Source organism: Cucurbita pepo, chromosome LG20 (genome assembly GCF_002806865.2).
Source record: "Cucurbita pepo subsp. pepo cultivar mu-cu-16 chromosome LG20, ASM280686v2, whole genome shotgun sequence".
Lineage (NCBI taxonomy): Eukaryota > Viridiplantae > Streptophyta > Magnoliopsida > Cucurbitales > Cucurbitaceae > Cucurbita > Cucurbita pepo.
The window spans coordinates 1,648,356-1,667,483 of record NC_036657.1 but is presented as its reverse complement, the minus strand read 5'-3'; the positions used below and the strand labels follow the sequence as shown (position 1 = coordinate 1,667,483).

The 19,128-nt window shown below is 38.5% G+C and overlaps 5 protein-coding genes across 9 annotated transcripts in view; 3 read left to right on the top strand and 2 right to left on the bottom strand.

Annotated features, from left to right (window-relative positions):
• LOC111783499 (palmitoyl-acyl carrier protein thioesterase, chloroplastic-like) overlaps positions 1 to 2,389 on the bottom strand; it is a 2,619-nt gene extending 230 nt beyond the window's left edge. The window contains exons 1-6 of the mRNA XM_023664428.1: positions 2,042 to 2,389; positions 1,845 to 1,978; positions 1,655 to 1,768; positions 1,391 to 1,568; positions 166 to 234; positions 1 to 94 (exon numbers count right to left, since the gene is read on the bottom strand). The exon at positions 1 to 94 is cut by the window's left edge and continues 230 nt beyond it. Coding sequence (XP_023520196.1) covers positions 1 to 94; positions 166 to 234; positions 1,391 to 1,568; positions 1,655 to 1,768; positions 1,845 to 1,978; positions 2,042 to 2,389 — 937 coding nt within the window. The remainder of the gene's footprint in view (positions 95 to 165; positions 235 to 1,390; positions 1,569 to 1,654; positions 1,769 to 1,844; positions 1,979 to 2,041) is intronic.
• Positions 2,390 to 4,213: 1,824 nt separating this feature from the next.
• Positions 4,214 to 6,194, top strand: LOC111783265 (11-beta-hydroxysteroid dehydrogenase 1B-like). The gene is made up of 6 exons (XM_023664180.1): positions 4,214 to 4,473; positions 4,540 to 4,732; positions 4,812 to 4,897; positions 5,357 to 5,488; positions 5,569 to 5,733; positions 5,823 to 6,194. The coding sequence occupies exons 1-6, from the start codon at positions 4,291 to 4,293 to the stop codon at positions 6,114 to 6,116; spliced, it is 1,053 nt and encodes a 350-aa protein (XP_023519948.1). The 5' UTR covers positions 4,214 to 4,290; the 3' UTR covers positions 6,117 to 6,194.
• A 1,309-nt stretch (positions 6,195 to 7,503) lies between these two features.
• On the top strand, positions 7,504 to 9,834 carry LOC111783304 (11-beta-hydroxysteroid dehydrogenase 1B-like). The gene is made up of 5 exons (XM_023664226.1): positions 7,504 to 7,686; positions 7,770 to 7,962; positions 8,883 to 8,968; positions 9,060 to 9,191; positions 9,275 to 9,834. Exons 1-5 carry the CDS (start codon positions 7,504 to 7,506, stop codon positions 9,743 to 9,745), a joined length of 1,065 nt encoding a protein of 354 aa, XP_023519994.1. The 3' UTR covers positions 9,746 to 9,834.
• Positions 9,835 to 10,895: 1,061 nt separating this feature from the next.
• Positions 10,896 to 11,396, bottom strand: LOC111782502 (auxin-responsive protein SAUR71-like). Its single transcript, XM_023663260.1, has one exon. The coding sequence runs from the start codon at positions 11,394 to 11,396 to the stop codon at positions 10,896 to 10,898; it is 501 nt and encodes a 166-aa protein (XP_023519028.1).
• Positions 11,397 to 14,565: 3,169 nt separating this feature from the next.
• Positions 14,566 to 17,467, top strand: LOC111783360 (protein TAPETUM DETERMINANT 1-like). 5 transcript variants are annotated; one of them, XM_023664288.1, is made up of 5 exons: positions 14,566 to 14,607; positions 14,696 to 15,058; positions 15,253 to 15,439; positions 15,637 to 15,741; positions 16,642 to 17,467. In XM_023664288.1, exons 3-5 carry the CDS (start codon positions 15,346 to 15,348, stop codon positions 16,992 to 16,994), a joined length of 552 nt encoding a protein of 183 aa, XP_023520056.1. In that variant the 5' UTR covers positions 14,566 to 14,607; positions 14,696 to 15,058; positions 15,253 to 15,345; the 3' UTR covers positions 16,995 to 17,467. The 5 variants fall into 5 exon arrangements, with proteins under 5 accessions (XP_023520056.1, XP_023520057.1, XP_023520053.1 ...); XM_023664289.1 differs by having other exon boundaries at positions 14,572 to 14,695; positions 14,906 to 15,058; XM_023664285.1 differs by lacking the exon at positions 14,696 to 15,058 and having other exon boundaries at positions 14,572 to 14,695.
• The last annotated feature ends 1,661 nt before the right edge of the window (positions 17,468 to 19,128 follow it).

The following is a 19,128-nucleotide window of genomic DNA, read 5'->3' as shown; positions in this document are numbered from 1 at the left end:
AGGACTCCAGCAGATTGGACTGCCTGCACTCTCTTCGATACTCCAATGTCATGCTCGTTAAATCATAATCTTCCAGCACGTTTATTGGTACACTCTGCAACCAATAGTTTTGTTGTCAACAACATATTCAATTTCTGTCCAAACTACTGGGGATTGGTTTGTTACCTCCAGAATCCAACCTATGTATTTAACGTTGTTCACGTGCTGGTTCGCATCCATGTCGTTCCATCTCGGCTGCACGTAAGATATCAATCTCAATTCTAAACTTTGATGCTTTCGATATTCACTTGCATTGACTCACTAAGTGATGTTACTCACTTCTTGCTTTTGAGTCCGAAAACTATTCCCATGTTTTTTTCTTTGGTTGTAGCAATTCTAAGCATGTTGTTATGTAATAGCTGAAACTCACCACCAGCCGATATTGTTTTCTTTGAATATTTTAAAACGGGTCTATTCAGGAGAAGTTTTCACACCCATATAAGAAATGTTTTGTTCTCCTTTCCAACCGAGTTGGGATCTCACAATCCACCTTCACAAGGGTTAGCATTCTCACTTGCACACCGCGCGGTATCTAGTTCTGATATCATGTATAACAACTCAAGTTTACTGCTATCAGATATCGTGAAATCTCACATTGGTTGGAGAGAGAAACGAAACATTACTTATAAGGACGTGAAAACCCCTCCCTAGAAGACACATTTGAAAATCTTGAGAGGAAGCCGAGAAGGAAAAACTAAAAGAAGACAATATCTACTAGGGTGGGCTTGAGTTGTTATCGATATTTCTTTCCCTTCTAGACTTTCCCCTTTGGGCTTTCTCTCCAACCGAGGTGGGATCTCACATTCTACCCCTTGAGGGCCAGCATCGGCACAGTGTCTGCTCAAATACCATTTATAACAACTCAAGCTCACCGCTAGATATTGTGAGATCCCACATGGAGAGGGGAACAAAACATTACTTGTAACGGTGTGGAAACCTCTCCCTAGGAGTGACGTTTTAAAACCTTAAGGGGAAGCCCATAAGAGAAACCTCAGAGAGGACAATATCGGCTAGTAGTGAGCTTTAAACTATGACAAAAATTGTCCTCTTTAGACTTTCTCTTCTGGACATTCACTCCAAGTTAGTTTCAAAACGGAAGTTTCCACACCCATATAAACAACATTCCGTTACTCTCTCTAACCACCATGAAATCTCACATAAAAGGATCCGTGTTAACACACGAGAAGAAGCAAGTAACGTGCCTAGAACATGGATACCATCGTGAAATCTCAAATTCAAATTAACAATCCCCTAATGGGTTTAAAGTAATAGGTGAAAAAAAAAATCATTTTAACCATTCCTACACTAACATCATATCAAATCTATATAGGTCAAGGAATAAGATGCTTACAGCTAAGCCTGACCGGATTCTGTCGGCAGTTTCATCAGTAAGCTTGTCAATCTTGTCACTGTCGTTTTTGTCAGTAGGGATGGCAATTCTATTAAGGTAAAACGGCGTCAACTCTTCTCGTACTTGGTCGGGTATTTTCGACAACCTTCTTGTTTCTCTATTCATTATAACCCATGTACTGAAAATCCCCAAAAAATGTCCCATTTTAGGCCATTCATTAGGCCACATATATGCATGAATATTAATGGCGCGAAGCCTACAAACCTGGTGGCTCTTGTAATAATCTCTCGAGTATGATAATCCCTTATGATCCAATCACGCCGCATCCCATTTTTGCCGGCTGCATCAACCCATGTGTCTATCTCAACCACATCTCCCCTGCATCATCACAAAGTTTCAATTTTTGATTCACAAAATTCAAAAGGGTTTTGTCTAAACTAAACAAAAAACAAACCAGCAGCTATATCTTTGAACTTGGACATGAACCCGTGTCACAACCCAAATCAATTTCCGGAGGCTCATTTCCCGTGTGGCCCCGAAGTCATTCCCGGCCAGCCCTGAACACGTTACATGATTCAGGGCCGTTTCCTGTAACGAATACAATCAATTTAATACTATACTGAAAGTGAACAATATCATATCATATCATACCTGAAGAAGGTTCATGAGGGTTTCCATGGTGGCGGTTTTATCGGGTCCGATTTCGTAGGACCTAATGATGAAGGTTTGGCCATAAACGAAGTTTTGTTCCACGAACCTTCCGAGAAGACAATCATGGAGAGGCTTATTGCCTTCAACGTGTGGTTCTTCCATGAATAAAGATCCCTTTTTTTCGCCCGGGATGTGGACCCCATTTACCTTCTTTCCATTTACCAAGTCTACGCTACGTAGGGAGCTGCGGCTGCCACCGGCGGTGGCGATCACGACGGAGGAGTTACGTCCCCACGTTAAACCACGGCGGGTTCTTGGAATCAAATATGATGCTGCAATGGAGGCCATTGGATATTGATGAATGAATTGAAAAGAGAAGGAAAATGAAGGATATTAGGGAAGGGATAATTGAAGTTAGGTCATTGTTGGCTAAGAAATGGGGAATAAAAATGATGTCTTAGGTGGAACCAAAGAGATTATTAGAGAAGGTATTAAAGAAGGGAAATGAGCGTTATTGTTGAACCACTTTGGAATGGGTTGGAGAGAAATTGGGAGCTCGCTTCTATCGTTAACTTACACGCAACACTAGAGAAATATGAATGGTTATAATGCATACGTACCTACGTATTCTTATAAACAATGTTTCGTTTTCGAATGGAATTAGATACCCCAGTAGTTCGAGTCGTAAATTATGGATACTAGGCGTTGTGCGTATCGACCCGTGCATGCGTTAAGTATCCTGCCTGGGGAGTATGTTCGCAAAAATGAAACTCAAAGGAATTGATCGGGGCCCGCACAAGCGGTGGAGCATGTGGTTTAATTCGATGCATAGCGAAGAACCTTACTAGGGATTGACATGCCGCGAATCCTCTTGAAAGAGAGGGGTGCCTTTGGGAACGTGGACACTGGTGGTGCATGGTTGTCGTTAGCTCGTGCCGTAAGGTGTTGGACTCTCCAATTGCTGTGTCACTTACGGTTAACGAGTCTATTGGGAGAGGTTTCTATACTCTTGTAAAGAATGTTTCGTTCTACTCTCCAATTGCCTTTGTCAACCGCTAATAGATATTGTTCATTTTGTTCCCTTTCTTTCCTTACAATTAGATATTATCTGTTGTGACCTGTTACTGATGACGGTCTCCCTCACGGTTTCAGTTTTCACACCCTTGTAAACAATATTTCGTTTCCATCTATAATTGTTTTCTTGTAATAGCCTAAAGCTAATCGCCAGTAGATATTGTTCATTTTGGCGGGCCCATTACTTCTGCGCCTTCTTCCTATACTCTCCTCATCTACCTCTCAAGCCACAAGTTACCCAATAAATTTTCCCACGCCCACATGCGTTTCCATCCTCGGCAAACTCAAGGTCGCCCTTCTCGTCGGAGAATCTAAATTTTTATCCGATGGTTTTGGTAATAGTGTTTGTTTTTATGATGAGAGTTTTCGAGAGGCTTCAATGTGTGGATATGTTTCATGACATAAGTTAAGTTAAAGGTATGACTCTTATATTAGGTTAGAATGAATGTACACAATAGTATGATATTGTTTATCTAGAGTATAAGCTCTCGTGATTTTACTTTTTACTTTTAACGAAGATAAAAATCTCGATCATAAAAACACTACAGATTTAGTCATGGTCACAAAATTTAGTCTCAATAAGTGGTAAAAAGTGGTTCAAAATTCAGTGGTAAAAAGTGGAAATATGTTCAGCCACGTAGAAGTCGAAAGATCCACGTGTAAACACAACAGATTGCCACGTCCTCAGTAGTTTTGGAACATTGGTTTGGTTCTTCCCCTGTTCTGGTCGCCTCTCTTCCAAGGCTAAGCCACCGATTCATTTTCTTCCTCAATTGCAAACTTCGCCGTGTCTGTAAAACGACACATACAACACTCCCTGTTTGCTAACCACCTGTGGTTCAATAATCATCTTCAATGATTCGTGTCAATGGAACCGCCGACACAAAGCTTCTGCCGAGACGGCTCGTGTAAGAGATACTCTGAAAACAGAGTCGACAAAGACATGATCGTCATCTTGCCAGGACAAATTCAAGAACCAAAGTGATAGATTTTAGTGGGTATTTGTCACCTTGGGGTTACTTCTTAGCACGTATCCCTGTTCATGCATTTCAAATTTGCCACCGCCTTCCTCTTCTTCTTCTATTTAATCTCATTTAATTATTTTCCTCTTATGCTCTGTTTCTGATCCTCTGTTTTCTCCGGTGAAAAGCTTGAGAATTCTTAGTCCGGCAGCCATGAATATCCTTCACACCTTTCTGAATTTAGTCGCTCCACCCTTTACTTTCATTTCCCTCTTCCTTTTACTACCGCCTTATCAAGCTTTCAAATCATTTCTCTCTTTGATTGGTTTTCTGTTCACGGAAAATGTCGACGGAAAGGTGGTTCTTATCACCGGCGCTTCCTCCGGCATCGGCGAGGTAACCCATCTGAAAATATGGGGGGAGAAGGATAAAATAGGGATTAATGTTTGGTTTTGATTGCAGCATTTGGCGTATGAGTATGCGAAGAGAGGGGCTTGCTTAGTGCTTGTGGCTAGACGAGAGAATCTACTGGAAGAAGTTGCAGACATAGCTCGGTATTATGGATCACCAGATGTAATCACCATTCGAGCTGATGTTTCGAAGTTTGAAGATTGTCGGCGGGTTATGAACGAGACGATGAATCATTTTGGGAGATGTGAGTGCAAATTGTTCTGAAATTAAGTTGAGAAAAGCAAAAACAGAGTCGTTTTTCTAATAATGATTTGGTGATGCAGTGGATCATTTGGTGAACAATGCGGCGATTACCCATTTGGTGATGTTTGAAGACATTGCCGATATTGCTGCGTTCAGACAAATAATGGTAAGAACAAAGCTTGAATACCTAGATATTTTTAAACATCGACGTCTAATAGAAGAGATTTCTATACCCTTGTTGTGTAATGCTTCATTCCCCTACACCTCTATTAGTGAGAGGTTCGTTCTCTTACGCTTCTACTAGGGAGAGGTTTCTACAAGACGGGTACAAGATCTCGTAATCCACCACTTTGGAGGCTTATTGTCCTTTCTGACGCACCATTCCGTGACCGGCTTTGATACCATTTATAACGGCCCAAACCCATGTCTCAGATGCCATTTGTCTTGGATTTTTTCTTCGGGGCTTCCCCTTAAATTTTTTAAAACGAGCATGTCACGTCTGAATTTCTACTCCAATTGACGTGGGATCTCAGAATCCACTTGTTTGAGCATCATACCCCTTCCCCAATCAATGTGCTATTTTGGATTTTTTTGGGTTTTGAACATAAATTTGGGTAAATTGCAGGATATAAACTACTGGGGAGCAGTGTATCTAACCCATATGGCAGTTCCTTATCTGAGATACAGCAGAGGGAAGATCGTGGCGCTGTCAGCTCCTCCGGCGTGGATGCCGGCGCCGAGAATGAGCATTTACAATGTATGTTTTTAAAAACATGGGTTTTGGTGAAATACTATTGAGAGCATAGCTTATAAACGTGTTTGAAAATTGAATGGCAGTCGAGCAAGGCGGCGATTAAGACCATGTTCGAGACACTGAGAGTGGAGCTGGCACCGGAGATCGGTGTCACGATCGTTACTCCTGGCTTCGTTGAATCTGAGTTAACCAAAGGCAAAGCATTGAACGCTCAAGGCAAAATGGAGCTTCGTCAGGACATGAGGGATGTACGCAATTTCAGTCCTTTTCTTTTTCAAATCCTGTAATTATTTAAACCAATTTGAAAGATGTTTAACAAAATGGTGGTGGATGTCAGGCGTTGATAGGGTTGGTACCAGTGGAGACGGCGGAGGCATGCGCGAAGGCGGTGGTGAAGGGGATATGCAGGGGACAGAGGTACGTGACAGAGCCGTCGTGGTACGATGTCCTGTATTACTGGAAGGCGTTTTGCCCGGAGATAGTGGAGTGGTGCTACCGGATATTGGCTATGCCGGCGGCGGGAGCTTCGGAATCGGACGCCCTGACCAAGCAGGCGCTTGATTATACGGGTGCTAAGTATGTGATGTATCCGTCTTCCATTCGCTCCGCCGGCGGTGGCAAGGCCGATTAATCCATGTACAATTTATGAGCTTTTTTTTTTGTATGTTTTTTTTGTTGGCGTTGGAATAATATTGTATTAATTCTCTTCCCTGTTCTTCGCTTATGATTTTTGTACTTTCGTCTGTGTGCTTGCTTGTTTGTAAAATCAAATCTCTCAGCTTAGTTCTTCTATCCTCTTCTACGTTTGGTATTTTATTCCTCCAAGTGTTCGACTAGTCGATTTTTTCAAGGTTAGGATTAAAACCAAAGAGAAGGATCCGACCGTGTATGAATCACGGGATCCCCACCCTCATAGTATTAGACTATATATATTAGTTCTACATATTGTGATATCCTACATCGGTCGGAGGAGAGAACGAAACATTCTTTATAAGAACATGTAAACGAAACATTCCTCATAAGGGCGTGATTATCATCTCTATATAAAGGGCATGTTGTACAAAGGACATGTTCTAAAATCTTGAGTGGAAGTTTGGAAGGGGAAATTCAAACCGTATAATATCTGTTAGTAGTAACTTTGAGAGCGGTGGGTTATTACAATAGTAGTAACTTTGAGAGCTATTAGTAGTAACTTTGAGAGCGGTGGGTTATTACAAATGGTATCAGAGCTAGACACAAGGTTGTGAGCTATTACAAATGGTATCAAATGGGCTGTGAACTATTACAAATGGTATCAGAGCACAACCCTTCCAAATAGGCAGTGAGCAGAGTTCGGCTGTGAGCTATTACAAATGATACTCTGTGAGCTATGACAAATGGTATCAGAGCCAGACATCGAGTGGTGGATTATTACAAATGGTTTCAAAGTCTGGCTTGTGTGGTGGATTATTACAAATGGTTTCAAAGTCAGGGCGGTGAGCACAAATGGTATCACACCCCTTACAAATGGTATTAGAACCAGGTTGTGAGTTATTATAAATGGTATCAGAGCCAAACATCGAGTGATGGATTATTACAAATAGTATCAGAGTCAGACACCAGGCAATAAGCTATTTCAAATGTGCTAGTGAAGACTCCCCCATAAGCTTCTAGACATTAAGTGGTGGGCTATTACAAATAGTATCACTAAACAGTGTGCCAGCGCCCCCCATGAGTTTCTAGACGTCGAGTGGTGTCGAATTACGAACAAGCCACTTCAAATCTGTCCATTTTTAATGTTTTGAGTTAGTTGACTAAGCAGAAGGTGATATGGCAAGTGGCATTTTAAAATGACGTGGAAATTTCTTTTTATCGATCTTAAATAAAATATATAATAATTAGCAACGTGGACTACAGTTATTTGACCTAATTTATGAGTACTCTTACGTGTCGCTTGTTTGGCATGCAATGCTGCCACGTAACATCATCCCTTCTCCTTGGTTTAAACCTCAACTTTTGTTCTCTTCCAAAATAATCCCATGGATTTCATCAACAGTATTTTGAAGGTCATAATCGACCGCATATCTCAAACAGCCTTCCCCTTCATCTACCCAATTTACTTCTTCTTCAAGTTCATTTCCTTCATAATAAGGTCCATTTCCGCCGAAGATGTCGCCGGAAAAGTCGTTCTCATCACCGGAGCATCCTCCGGCATCGGCGAGGTTCAAACACTAAACATTTCAACAAATTGATTTTAATTTCTGTTTGTTTTTTGTTTTGTGGGTTTTGATTGTATTTTGTGAAGCATCTGGCGTACGAGTACGCTAAAAGAGGAGCTTATTTGGCGCTGGTTGCCAGAAGGGATCATCGGCTCCGGGATGTTGCTGATGTGGCAGAGATTTTGGGGTCGCCCTATGCTCTCGTCATCCATGCCGATGTTTCTAACCTTGATGATTGCCAACGATGTGTCGATACAACTGTCGGTCACTTTGGACAATGTAAGTAATATTTTAATATTTTAAATTATCGTGACAGTAGATATTGTTTTATTTGGGTTTACCTTCTAAGCTTACCCTCAATGTGGAGTCATTTACAGATGGATGGGTCGGTCTCTACTCCAACTGTATCTTGCACTGTTGTAGTGACTGGCTCTTATACCATTTGTAACATCCAAATCCACGGCTAACAATGCCCAAATCCACTACTAACAGATATTGTTTGTTTGTGTGCGATCATACAAGCATTAACCCACTTGATCCTTTATTGTCAGATGGGTCTGTCTCTCCTCCAACTAGTGTATCTGACACTTTTATAGTGATTAACTCTAATACTATTGGTAACAGCTCAAATTCACAGCAAACAATATTGTATTTTTTGTGTGCGATCATACTAGTATTAATCCATCTCATCCCATGAGAGTTTCGCAGTTGAGCGTGCTTAAGCGTGAGTAGTACTAAGTTGGGTTCTCTTTAGGTGCGATCATATCAACAACACTAGATTCCATTAGAACTCCTTGCAGATAAGCGTGCTTGAGCGAAAGTAATACTAGGTTGGGTCCTCTTTGGGTGCCATCATATCAGCCCTAATGCACCGGATTTCATTAGAACTCTCGACAATTAAGCGTGTTTGGGTGAGAGCAGTACTAAGTTGGGTCATCTTTAGGTGCAATCATACCAGCATTAATGCACTAGATCTCATTAAAATTACCCAATTAAGTGGGATTGGGCGAGAGTAGTACTAAGCTGGGTGACCACTTGTGAAGTTCTCGTGTTGCAAGTGTAAAGTGGACAATATTTGCTAGGGGTGGATGTAGGCTATTACAATTATAATCGTGTGGATTTCCGCTGTTATAATTATAATCCTTGTGTTCTTGTCTAAATGTTTGTTTTTGTGTGTCTATAATTGTTGGTTGAAACAGTGGATCACTTGGTTAACAATGCTGGGATTACCAGCATCAACTTGTTTGAAGAATATGTGGATCCCAGAAATATTGCATCAGTAATGGTGATGATCATGAATCTCAACAACCCACTTCACTGATTCAACAAAAATGGTTGCAAAATGATGAAAAATTAATCCTTTTGTTCTTGCACAGGACACAGATTTCTGGGGAACGGTTTATTGCACTTACTACGCAATTCCGTACTTAAAACAAACCCGAGGGAAGATCATCGGAATCGCTTCCTCCGCGGCATGGCTCCCCACGCCCCGCCTGAGCTTTTACAGTGTAAAATCCCGATTTCATATCGAATTTCGTGTTATGTTTCTTATGTTCTGATTTTCTATAAATTACTTTATTTAAATTCAAAGGCAAGTAAAGCAGCTGTGATAAGCTTCTATGAGACATTGAGAGTGGAAATTGGAAGTGAGATTGGAATTACGGTTGTGACGCCGGGGTTGATTGAATCGGAGATGACGAAAGGGAAATTCATGTTCGAAGATGGGAAGATGTACATTGATCAAGAATTGAGAGACGCTGTAATGAGCGTGATGCCGATAGAACCGGTGGGCGGTGCGGTGGAAGCGATGTTAAGGGCGGGTTGTAGAGGAGATGAGTACGTGACGGAACCGCCGTGGTTGAGGATGTCGTTTTACTGGAAGATGTTTTTGCCGGAGGTGGTGGAATGGTTGAATTACTTGTTTATAATGACCGGAAGTTCCCCGACCGACACATTTGGGAAATGGCTGCTTGAGCTCACTGGATTGAAGCCCCTTATTTATCCACCTTCTGTTCGATCGCCGGAACTCGGAATACAAATAGGAGTGTACCCAAATATATGACCCCGTCTGTACTCTTAATAGAATCAATTTTTAGTAACGATAAGAGTTCATTTTGCTGTCGGGCTAGTGGGAGATGTTGATATTAGATATGGACCTCGTATCATTCTTAATTAAAATGATGTACCCGTTTAAAAATTTACGTAACGAATTAATGACAGACATTAAGTGATGTGCCAGCTATAACCACTTTGAGCTTCGGGAGATGGGTGCTTGAATCATTATAATATCAGAATCAGACACTTGAACTATTATAGAGATGGGTGCTTGAATCATTATAATATCAGAATCAGACACTTGAACTATTATAGTATCAGAGATGGGTGCTTGAATCATTATAGTATCAGAGATGGGTGCTTGAATCATTATAGTATCAGAATCAGACACTTGAACCATTATAGTATCAGAGATGGGTGCTTGAATTATTATAGTATTAGAGATGGGTGCTTGAATCATTATAGTATCAGAATCAGACACTTGAACCATTATAGTATCAGAATCAGACACTAAACGGTGTGCCAATGAAGATGTTGGGTCTTAATAAATTGATTGTGAGACCTTATATCTGTCGTAGAGGGAATGAAATATTCTTTATAAGGGTGCAAAAATCTCTCGATGACGCGGGGTCGTGTGCCACTGAGTCGGTTGGAGAGGAAAACAAAACATTTTTTTTAAGGGAGCAGATATCTCTATCTAGTAGACGAGGTGTGCATGCTAGGATGCTCGACTTCAAGGGATAGATTGTGTGGTCGGAGACGCTAAGTCTGAAGGGGATAGATTGTGAGATCTAGGAGACAAAACATTCTTTATAAAAGAACGAAGATACGAAAATCTCTCCCTAGTAGACAACACTGGGAGTGTGCCAGCAAGGATGCTAAGGATCAAGTGGTAGATTGTGAGATCTCATATCGGTTGGAGAGGGTACAAGCGTGTGGAAATATAACGGTCAAAGCCCACCTCTAATAGACATTGTCGTTTCTAAAACGTGTGTGCTAAGGAGAGGTTTCCACACCCTTATAAAAAGTGTTTAGTTCTCCTCCCCAACCGACGGATGTTAGGATCTCACACATTAAAATTGTGAGACTAGGGGACCAAAATGAAAGAATTAGTCAAATGTGTATATTGTATATATATTTGCAAATTTATGTACAGATCAAAGACCATTTAATTTAAGCATCGACGACGGACTCAACACCCTATACCCGCCGTCATGTCTACTCCCGCAACTAGTCAGCCGAAGAGGGCTACAAGCGAGCAAACCACCGCTCTGGCCGCCCATCCAACGGTTCCTCAGCCCATCACCGCCATCCATCTCCGCCAACACATTATAAAACAGCCCCACCTCACAAGGGAGCCAAATCGGACCCTGACTATTATACCCATACTCCTCCTCAGCATCTTCCAAAAGCATCTGAAACAACGGATGATTCGCAAATTCCGTCTTCACCACAAACCGTTCCCTCTCCGGTCCAACGTACACCGCAAAGCAACCCTCGGGAGCCACCGGATGTCTGAGTTTCGCGCCACTTCGCCAAAATTTGCTCTTTTTCTTCGCATCATCCGGTCCAACGCCGGTTTTTCCTGCCACCGATCGGCTCCGAACCAAACCCTTGAAACTCATATGCTTACTCCACTTGTTCTTTGTGGCCTCCATATATTATTAGAACCGGAGCGGTTTTAATTTATATAGGGGCGGGGGAGTAGACTAGGGAGGGGAGGTTATAGGATAAAGTTTAAATTTTTATGCAGCCATTCCAGATGGCTACATTATTAATCATACAAAAATGGGGTTTTTTTTTTTGTCAACGGAGAGAAGCTGGTTTATTTTGAATAGTTTTAATAATTGAGTTGACTAATGGTTAACCCACTTAGTGTTGTCCACAAACGAACTCCCCTTGTCTCCAACCTGAGACCAGACAAAACATAATGCAAAAAAAGTACTCGTAATAACGTTGGAACAAGGAAACAGGAAAGAGAAAACAACCACCTCTTATACTTGGATTGTGGTTGGAATCTTCTTTCTTAATCAAAGTTAGATGAAAGTGTAAGATTCCATGTCTGTTTACAAACGTCTGGAAATCTCTCTCCAAACACGTTTTAAAATTATGGAGTTGATGGTGATACGCAATGGGTCAAAGCAGATAATATCTATTAGTGGGCTTGGGCTGTTACAAATAGTATCAAAGCTAGACACCGAGAACGCTATATTTGCTAATGGTGAGCTTGAACAGTTACAAATGATATCTAGACACTGAGGATGCTATATTTGCTGATGGTGGGCTTGAGCTGTTACAAATGGTATCAGAGCCAGACATCAAGGACGCTGAACCTTCAGGGGGAGTGAATTATGAGATCCCACATCGGTTAGAGAGGAGAATGAAACATTTCTTATAGAAATTGTATCGGAGCCAAACATCGGGGATGCTGAACCTCCAAGAAGGGTGGATTGTGAGATCTTACATTAGTTAGAGAGGAGAACGAAACATTTCTTATTAGGGTATGGAAACCTAGATACCGAGGACACTGGACCTCTAAGGGGTGTGGATTGCGAAATCTCATATTAGTTTGAGATGAGAACAAAATATTTTCTTATAGGAGTGTGGAAACCTAGACACCGAGGATGCTAGACCTTCAAAGAGGGTGGATTGTGAAGTGAGATCCCACGTCGATTAGAGAAAAAAAAACAAAACATTTCTTATAAGGGTTTTAAAATCGTGTGATGTCACTTAGTTTTGGTTGATTTTTTGTATTTATTAAAAATAAAAGAGAAGGAAAAAATAAATGAATGAATAAGAAGAAAAGTCATATTTGGCAGTTTGATGTGGCATGTTTGAAATTTAGTTGTGGTAGTAGGTTTTAGATATTATTTAATTTTAATTTATATTATTCAAATATTAAATAATTCATATATGCACTCTCCTCCTCTCTTGCGCCCACAATTTTCACGTGCATATTATTATTATTTTATTAGGTCTTTTTTTTGTTTGTATTCAACCACAATATTCTAAAAAAAAATGTATTTAATACTAATTATCTACGTTCTTAATAAATTATAAGAGAGGTTTTATTTATTTATTAACCATTTAATTATTATATTTTTAAATTATAATACACATAATTCAAATAATTCATATATTCCTAGAATATTCCCACCCTTGTAAAACGTCATATATTGACAATTTAGCATGCTTAGGGCCCGATCGAGAGAGAATTTACTGTTTAGACGGAAAATAGGGGAGAGAGTGGATAATAGAACGATATCCTCATCTCCACTCCGCTTAATATAAATATATTTTTAATATATATATTGAAAATAAAATTTAGCTATATTAAGGTAAATTTATTAAATTTAAGATCAAATATTTAAAATTTCGTTGTAATATTAAAATTTAAATTTTAGAAATTAGGTTGACAGAGTAAAAATTATTAAAAAAATTAAAAACCTTAAAATAACTATGTTTTTTAAATGAATTATTAACCATGAAAAATTAGCTGCTAGGTGGTAGTGATGGGAATGAAGAAGGCTTCCCTGTCCCTGCCCTACCTATGGACCTCTCTAATTTTAAGTCTGTTTCGACTCAAGAATCTAAATCTCTCGACCCTATATGTTATTGAGCTATAAAAGAAAAATAATAATAATATTTTGTTCTAAGTTTCTTTTAAAATTCAAAAGAGGTATAAAATATACAACGTATGTCATTCGATGATGTCATGTTGTGTAGTTTTCGACGTAAGTGTCATCCTTTTCGCTCTCTATCTCTTTCTATCTGACTTTTGTTGGAACAAAAAGTCAAATTTCACCAAATTTAAGCTCAAATTAATCATTGAAGTTATTTTTTTTGTCATTATTATTAGTTATTATAACTAAAATTCATTAAAGTATAAATAATTTCAATTTGAGATAAAATCGTATAAATTTCAAAGATTTAAAAGCTTGAAAATAGTGTATGGGCGGCCGCTTCAATAGTCAAGTAGTGAAGCTTTATCGTATTTCTAGAAAGTTATCTATCAATAAATAAAGAAAAAAAAATTAATTCAATAAGATTGCACAAATTATAATTTTTTTTTCTACGTTAAATTAACAATATTTTTAATTATTTAAAAACCATAAGAGTATAGAAATTTAAGCTCATTCATTACAAAAATAAATATGTCAATTAGGGTAATTATGTAATTACATCTTAGTACTTTATATTATAATTAATTGATAAAAAATAGAACGCTGTTTTATTTTCAACGCGTGAACGGTGGAGCCCACGAACTATTGGTGGCCCAATGCGAGAATTGTCATTTCATCGGCCCAGTAGTAGTTAGGGCTGTTATACTGTCAGACCATAAATATTTTTATAATATTTATTGGTTTTCTGAAAGTAAAAGATTTATTAAATTTAATTTAAATCAAAATATCACTAACTAAATTAATAAAAATATCATTCTATTTACTTAAAAAAAAAAAAAAAAAAAAAAAAACTTTAAATTAAAAAAAAAAAAACAAAAAAGTTTAAATAAATTAAAATAATAAGCCGACAGCAGTACATCGGACCCACCGAGGAAGGAAGAATTTAAAGGAATATTATTTTAGGATGGGTATTTAATAAATTTGAAAGAAAAATGCATCCGAGCCTAGCCCGAGGCGGGAAGCCCACGTGGACAAATATTGCACACGTGACGGTTACCTTACCCCCCGCTACAATACCGCTCTATATAGGTGCCTGTCACATCATTAATTCCTATTTATTTTCATTTTTACCCCTCTTTTTTTTTTTTTTTTTTTTTTTTTTTTTTTTTTTTTTTTTTTTTTTTTTTTTTTTTTTTTTTTTTTNTTTCTCCATTGGTTTCGTCTCCTTCTGAAGCATTGTATATGTGTATGGATTTGCTTTCATAAATGCGTTCATACGAAACGAAGCGATGATATCCACTTTTCTGAGGATCGTGGTGTTTTGTTATTTGCAGGTATCCACGATTTCTCTCTGCCATTTTTGTCTCTGCCGAGCTGATCTTTCTGCTCCATTTTCTTCCTCTCTCTTACTTTTCAGCCTCTCTCTCTCTTTCTCTCTCTCTGTCTCGCATGCATTTGAATCAATCCGTATTCTTCCTTTTTCTGTCTTTCGTTCTTGTCCTTCTTCTTCCTCCGCCATAACTGCTACTTCTCTTGCATCGCAGCACGTTTCGTTTTCCTTCTACTGTCTTCGCTTTTTCCTGGTTTTTCATTTTCCTTGAGAATTGTACCGGCGGTTCCTCTTTTTCTCCTACGCCTTCTGAATTTCACCTCCTGCTTGTCGCATCATTAAAATCGCCTACGCCTATACCTGTGAGGTAACTGCTAACGACAGTCTCAGACTCTGACCACCGTTCAGCCTGTATGACTCTTTAACGCCATGGTTCTTCCTTAAAGTCAATAAAGTTCTACCGATAGCTTGCTTTCGACGGCTCTTCTTTCTTTTGACTGATTGTATTTTAAATGCCATTTTCTCTGATGATGTGATGTTTTCATTCTTTTTCCAACGCAGGCTTTTTAATTTCTTCTCATCGTATTAATCTTCCGACTCCGACTCGTTCCATCCCTCAGATCTCTTTCCAGGTCTATAGAATTCCTGTTATAAATGATGAAAGATCTGTCTACTACCACTCAGCGAGTATCGGTGATTTTCGCTTCGGTTTTCTTCATCTTCTTTTTGGTATCTGCCATTCTTACAGGTCTGTATCATCGCTGGCACTTAATTCTTACTGCGTTTTGTTTTGATATACTTATACGTCGTCTTCTTCTATCTGGATATTTTATTTGTCCTTACGTAAGACTGTTCTCCTTTATCGTTTTGTGCTGCATATAGAACAAAGATATTATTCTTGTTCTACTACTTTTTTACATCGTTTCCTTCCTTACATGACTGCAGATCTGGATATTATTCATTCCTTTATGGAACCGAGTCCGCCTAGTTTTCTTCGGATGGATTTGAAGAGCGCAATAGGTGCCCCTTATCGCAAGCTTCTCCTGACGAGTAAGTTTATGAATTCTGATTTGTCATGTTTCGTAAATGCCAATACAAAATCGTTAAGAGGAAGGTTCGTTTCTGAGTTTGTTGTGGAAATTTTTATTTTAATAACCGTTTGATTCTTGTTTTGTATTGGAATTATGATCTCGGGGATGGTGGAAGGGAGAGATTGGTTACTCAATTGCATAAATGGTTGATTTGGTGTCAGAAATGCACGCCCGTCCATTCTTAGTAATGAAGCTAAGACACACCTTTTGCTGGATAGCTTTCCAGCTTCGGCTCTTTAATCTATATGGCCTTTCTGTAGCTGTTTTTGGAGATGTCTTCTTAAATAGATCCCATATACCCACCAGCCTTTGTTCCTCTTCTGTCGACGATTCATTGATTACATAAAAGCAACCTTTGGCCCGAAAGCGCGGAGCATTATAATGCCTTTATGAGTTTTAGCTTTGTAGATTCTAATTGATTCATTGCTTTGACGAGAAAGCTCTACAGTTGATGCGTGGACTCTCTTTAGTGGGATGGTTGGGGGTATAGTTTTATTAGTTCTAGAATTTTTCATATGGGCGTAGTATTAAATTTTATGATTTGTTGGGTCAAACAAATGAACAGAAATTTGAAAAATGTTCCCATGGATTTGTCTTTTTCAGACTCTCTTTACTCATTACCTCTCGTCTATTGCCTTTGAATTTGCTTTATCTTATATAATTGATTGTTTATGCTTTCTCTACACATCTTTATGACTTCCCGAAAGTTTGTTTTGTGTGTCTAATGACTTCTTTCCATTGGGAGGTCGATATTTATTTATAAGAGTAATGTTTGCACGTGGGTGGTGCGTCGAACATTGATCAATATACAATGACAACAGATGACATGGACATGTTTCTTTATTTGAATATGCTTTAGGAGAAGCAACAATTGAGGAACCAACCAGAATTTGGGGTGAAAAGTGCACAAAATCAGACATAGTGATTAACCAAGGCCCCACAGCTCCACTTCCAACTGGTATCCCCACCTACACTGTTGAAGTGGTGAACGCTTGTGTCACTGGTTGTGATATCTATGGAATTCACTTCAAATGCGGCTGGTTCAGCTCAGCGCACCTCATCAATCCCAGAGTCTTCAAGCGCCTTCATTACGATGACTGCCTCGTGAATGACGGCAAGCCTCTTGTCTACGGCGGTACACTCTCTTTCCAGTATGCAAACACTTACCCTTACCCGCTTTCAGTCTCCTCAGTTGTCTGCAAACTGAAATGACACGGGCCAAAGCAAGTAGGAGACGCTCATATGAAGCACTTGAAACAGCAGCAGCAGGTACTTTAGTCTATTACTGATTGACGATGGCCCCCCACTTGCCTTTTCTTTTCCTTTTCATTTTTTGGGTTCTGCTTTTGCTTTATATGCGTGTGGATTATGGGGATTTCTTGTTTTCTCTCTGTTCCTACGATTTTTTTTTTGGGTTCAAGTGAGGTCTGATTTTTAGTGTCAACTTGAGGCTGGAAAGGGAGGAGTTGTGGATTAATAATGGTCATGACACCAACTTTGCATATACATAGATGGAGGATAGGGAAGAGTTGCTAGGAACGTACTTCATTTTAATATTCTTTTGGGGGTAAGTGAGATGGGCATCGAGGGCAGGAAGGCCAAGTGTATACATATATAGTTAGTTATATACAACTCATAGTACTGTGTTCGTGTGACAAAGTTCAGGAGATTTAAAAGCCATTATGTGCAGAATATTTCTCTGTTTGTTTGCTTACAAATTAATGACCCTCTGTAGGCTATGATCTATCAAAATATAGAAAGAAGTCTGGTTTTCTTTTGGGTTTTTGTGCCTTTTTCCTTCAAACACGATAGATCTCTTCCCCTTTGTCCATGTGTTCGTGGGACTATAGCGTTATTTTCTGACCCATTATCATCAATATTAGTTGTAAAAGACAAAACCCTAAAGTAATCCTTTCACAAACGACATAATTATGAGATCTAATGATTGGGGGAGTCCATCAAACACAGGAAAAGAAGAAAAAAATAGAGGATTAAGTGTTGAATGCCAAGTATTGCCGAGAGAGGAGTCTCTCGGCTAATTAAGGGATTGATCATGGATTTATAAGAAATACATCTTCATTAGTATCCCGAGAGCTTATGGACCATGGGTTAGGGTTAGGATTAGGCGTGTCATTGTTTTTTTAGTATAAATTCTGGGTTGAAATTTTTTGAAACTCTTTTAGTATAAATTTGTCCACGGTGCTTCCAGATAATTTTGTGTCAAAGAGGCAGAGATTATAGAAATTTTAAATTAGTTCTTTTAATGATTTTAATTTATTACAACTATTTTCACTTTAATCAATTTTAAATTAGATCAAAAATATTTTTTTGCTCATTTATATTGTAATAATGTTCATAACATCATATGTATGTAAAATAAATATGAAATCGTTAATCCTATTTAAAAGAATTATATGGTATGCTTATTTTCAATTCAATAGAAATTAAAAAACCGAACATTGGGCTTACCGTAATAGGTGTGGATCAGTTCGGACGTAGTATTCAAAGGCCCAATAGGCCCACACTCTCATCTGTATTGAAGAGACATCCCTAGAAAAGGACAAAATGCAGAGTCGGTTAGTATTATTATTCTTTATAAATTTTATAATTGCAAAACGTTAAACAACACGTGTCTAAATTAAATATATATATATATATATATATATATATATATATATATTTAAAAAGCAGGGCGTAAAAGAGCCACTAGAATAAAGCATATATTTTGTCCAATAAAAGTTTAGGGTTATTGATTTCCCTTGGTGGATTATTCAAACACTTCTTCATCCATTCAAATTTCATAACAATTTATAAAAATGATAGTGAAATGGATGTGGCCTGTCGGACCCTACCCTCGCTCGGCCGCCCTGCCTAATTATTGTTGGAAGAGAGTTCTACATTGCCTAATTAAGGGACGATTATGAGTTTATAAATAAGAAATACATGTCAATTGGTACGAGTCATTTTGAAGAAACTAAAAATAAAGTCACGAGAGCTTATGGTCAATGTGGAGAATATCATACCATTGTGGAGAGTTGTGGTTTCTAACTTTCCGAATATCTTGTAGCCCCGAACTTTTATTAAAATAATAAATAAAAATATTATCTTCAAATGCTCTTTAGTAACCCGTACCCATTCACTTTAAAGTCGATCTTTCCTTTTCAAGTCAATTATGAACCATGCACCTAAATTCAACCACTTAAATATAAAATGATATTAATTCTATTTTAATTTTAATAATTTTAATTTTAATAAAATTGTCTTTTTCTTTCTGGATTCTGAATTATTCAAATTTTAGAGATGAAAAGTGTAATTTTTTTTNGAAAAAATGATTTAATTGAAGAAG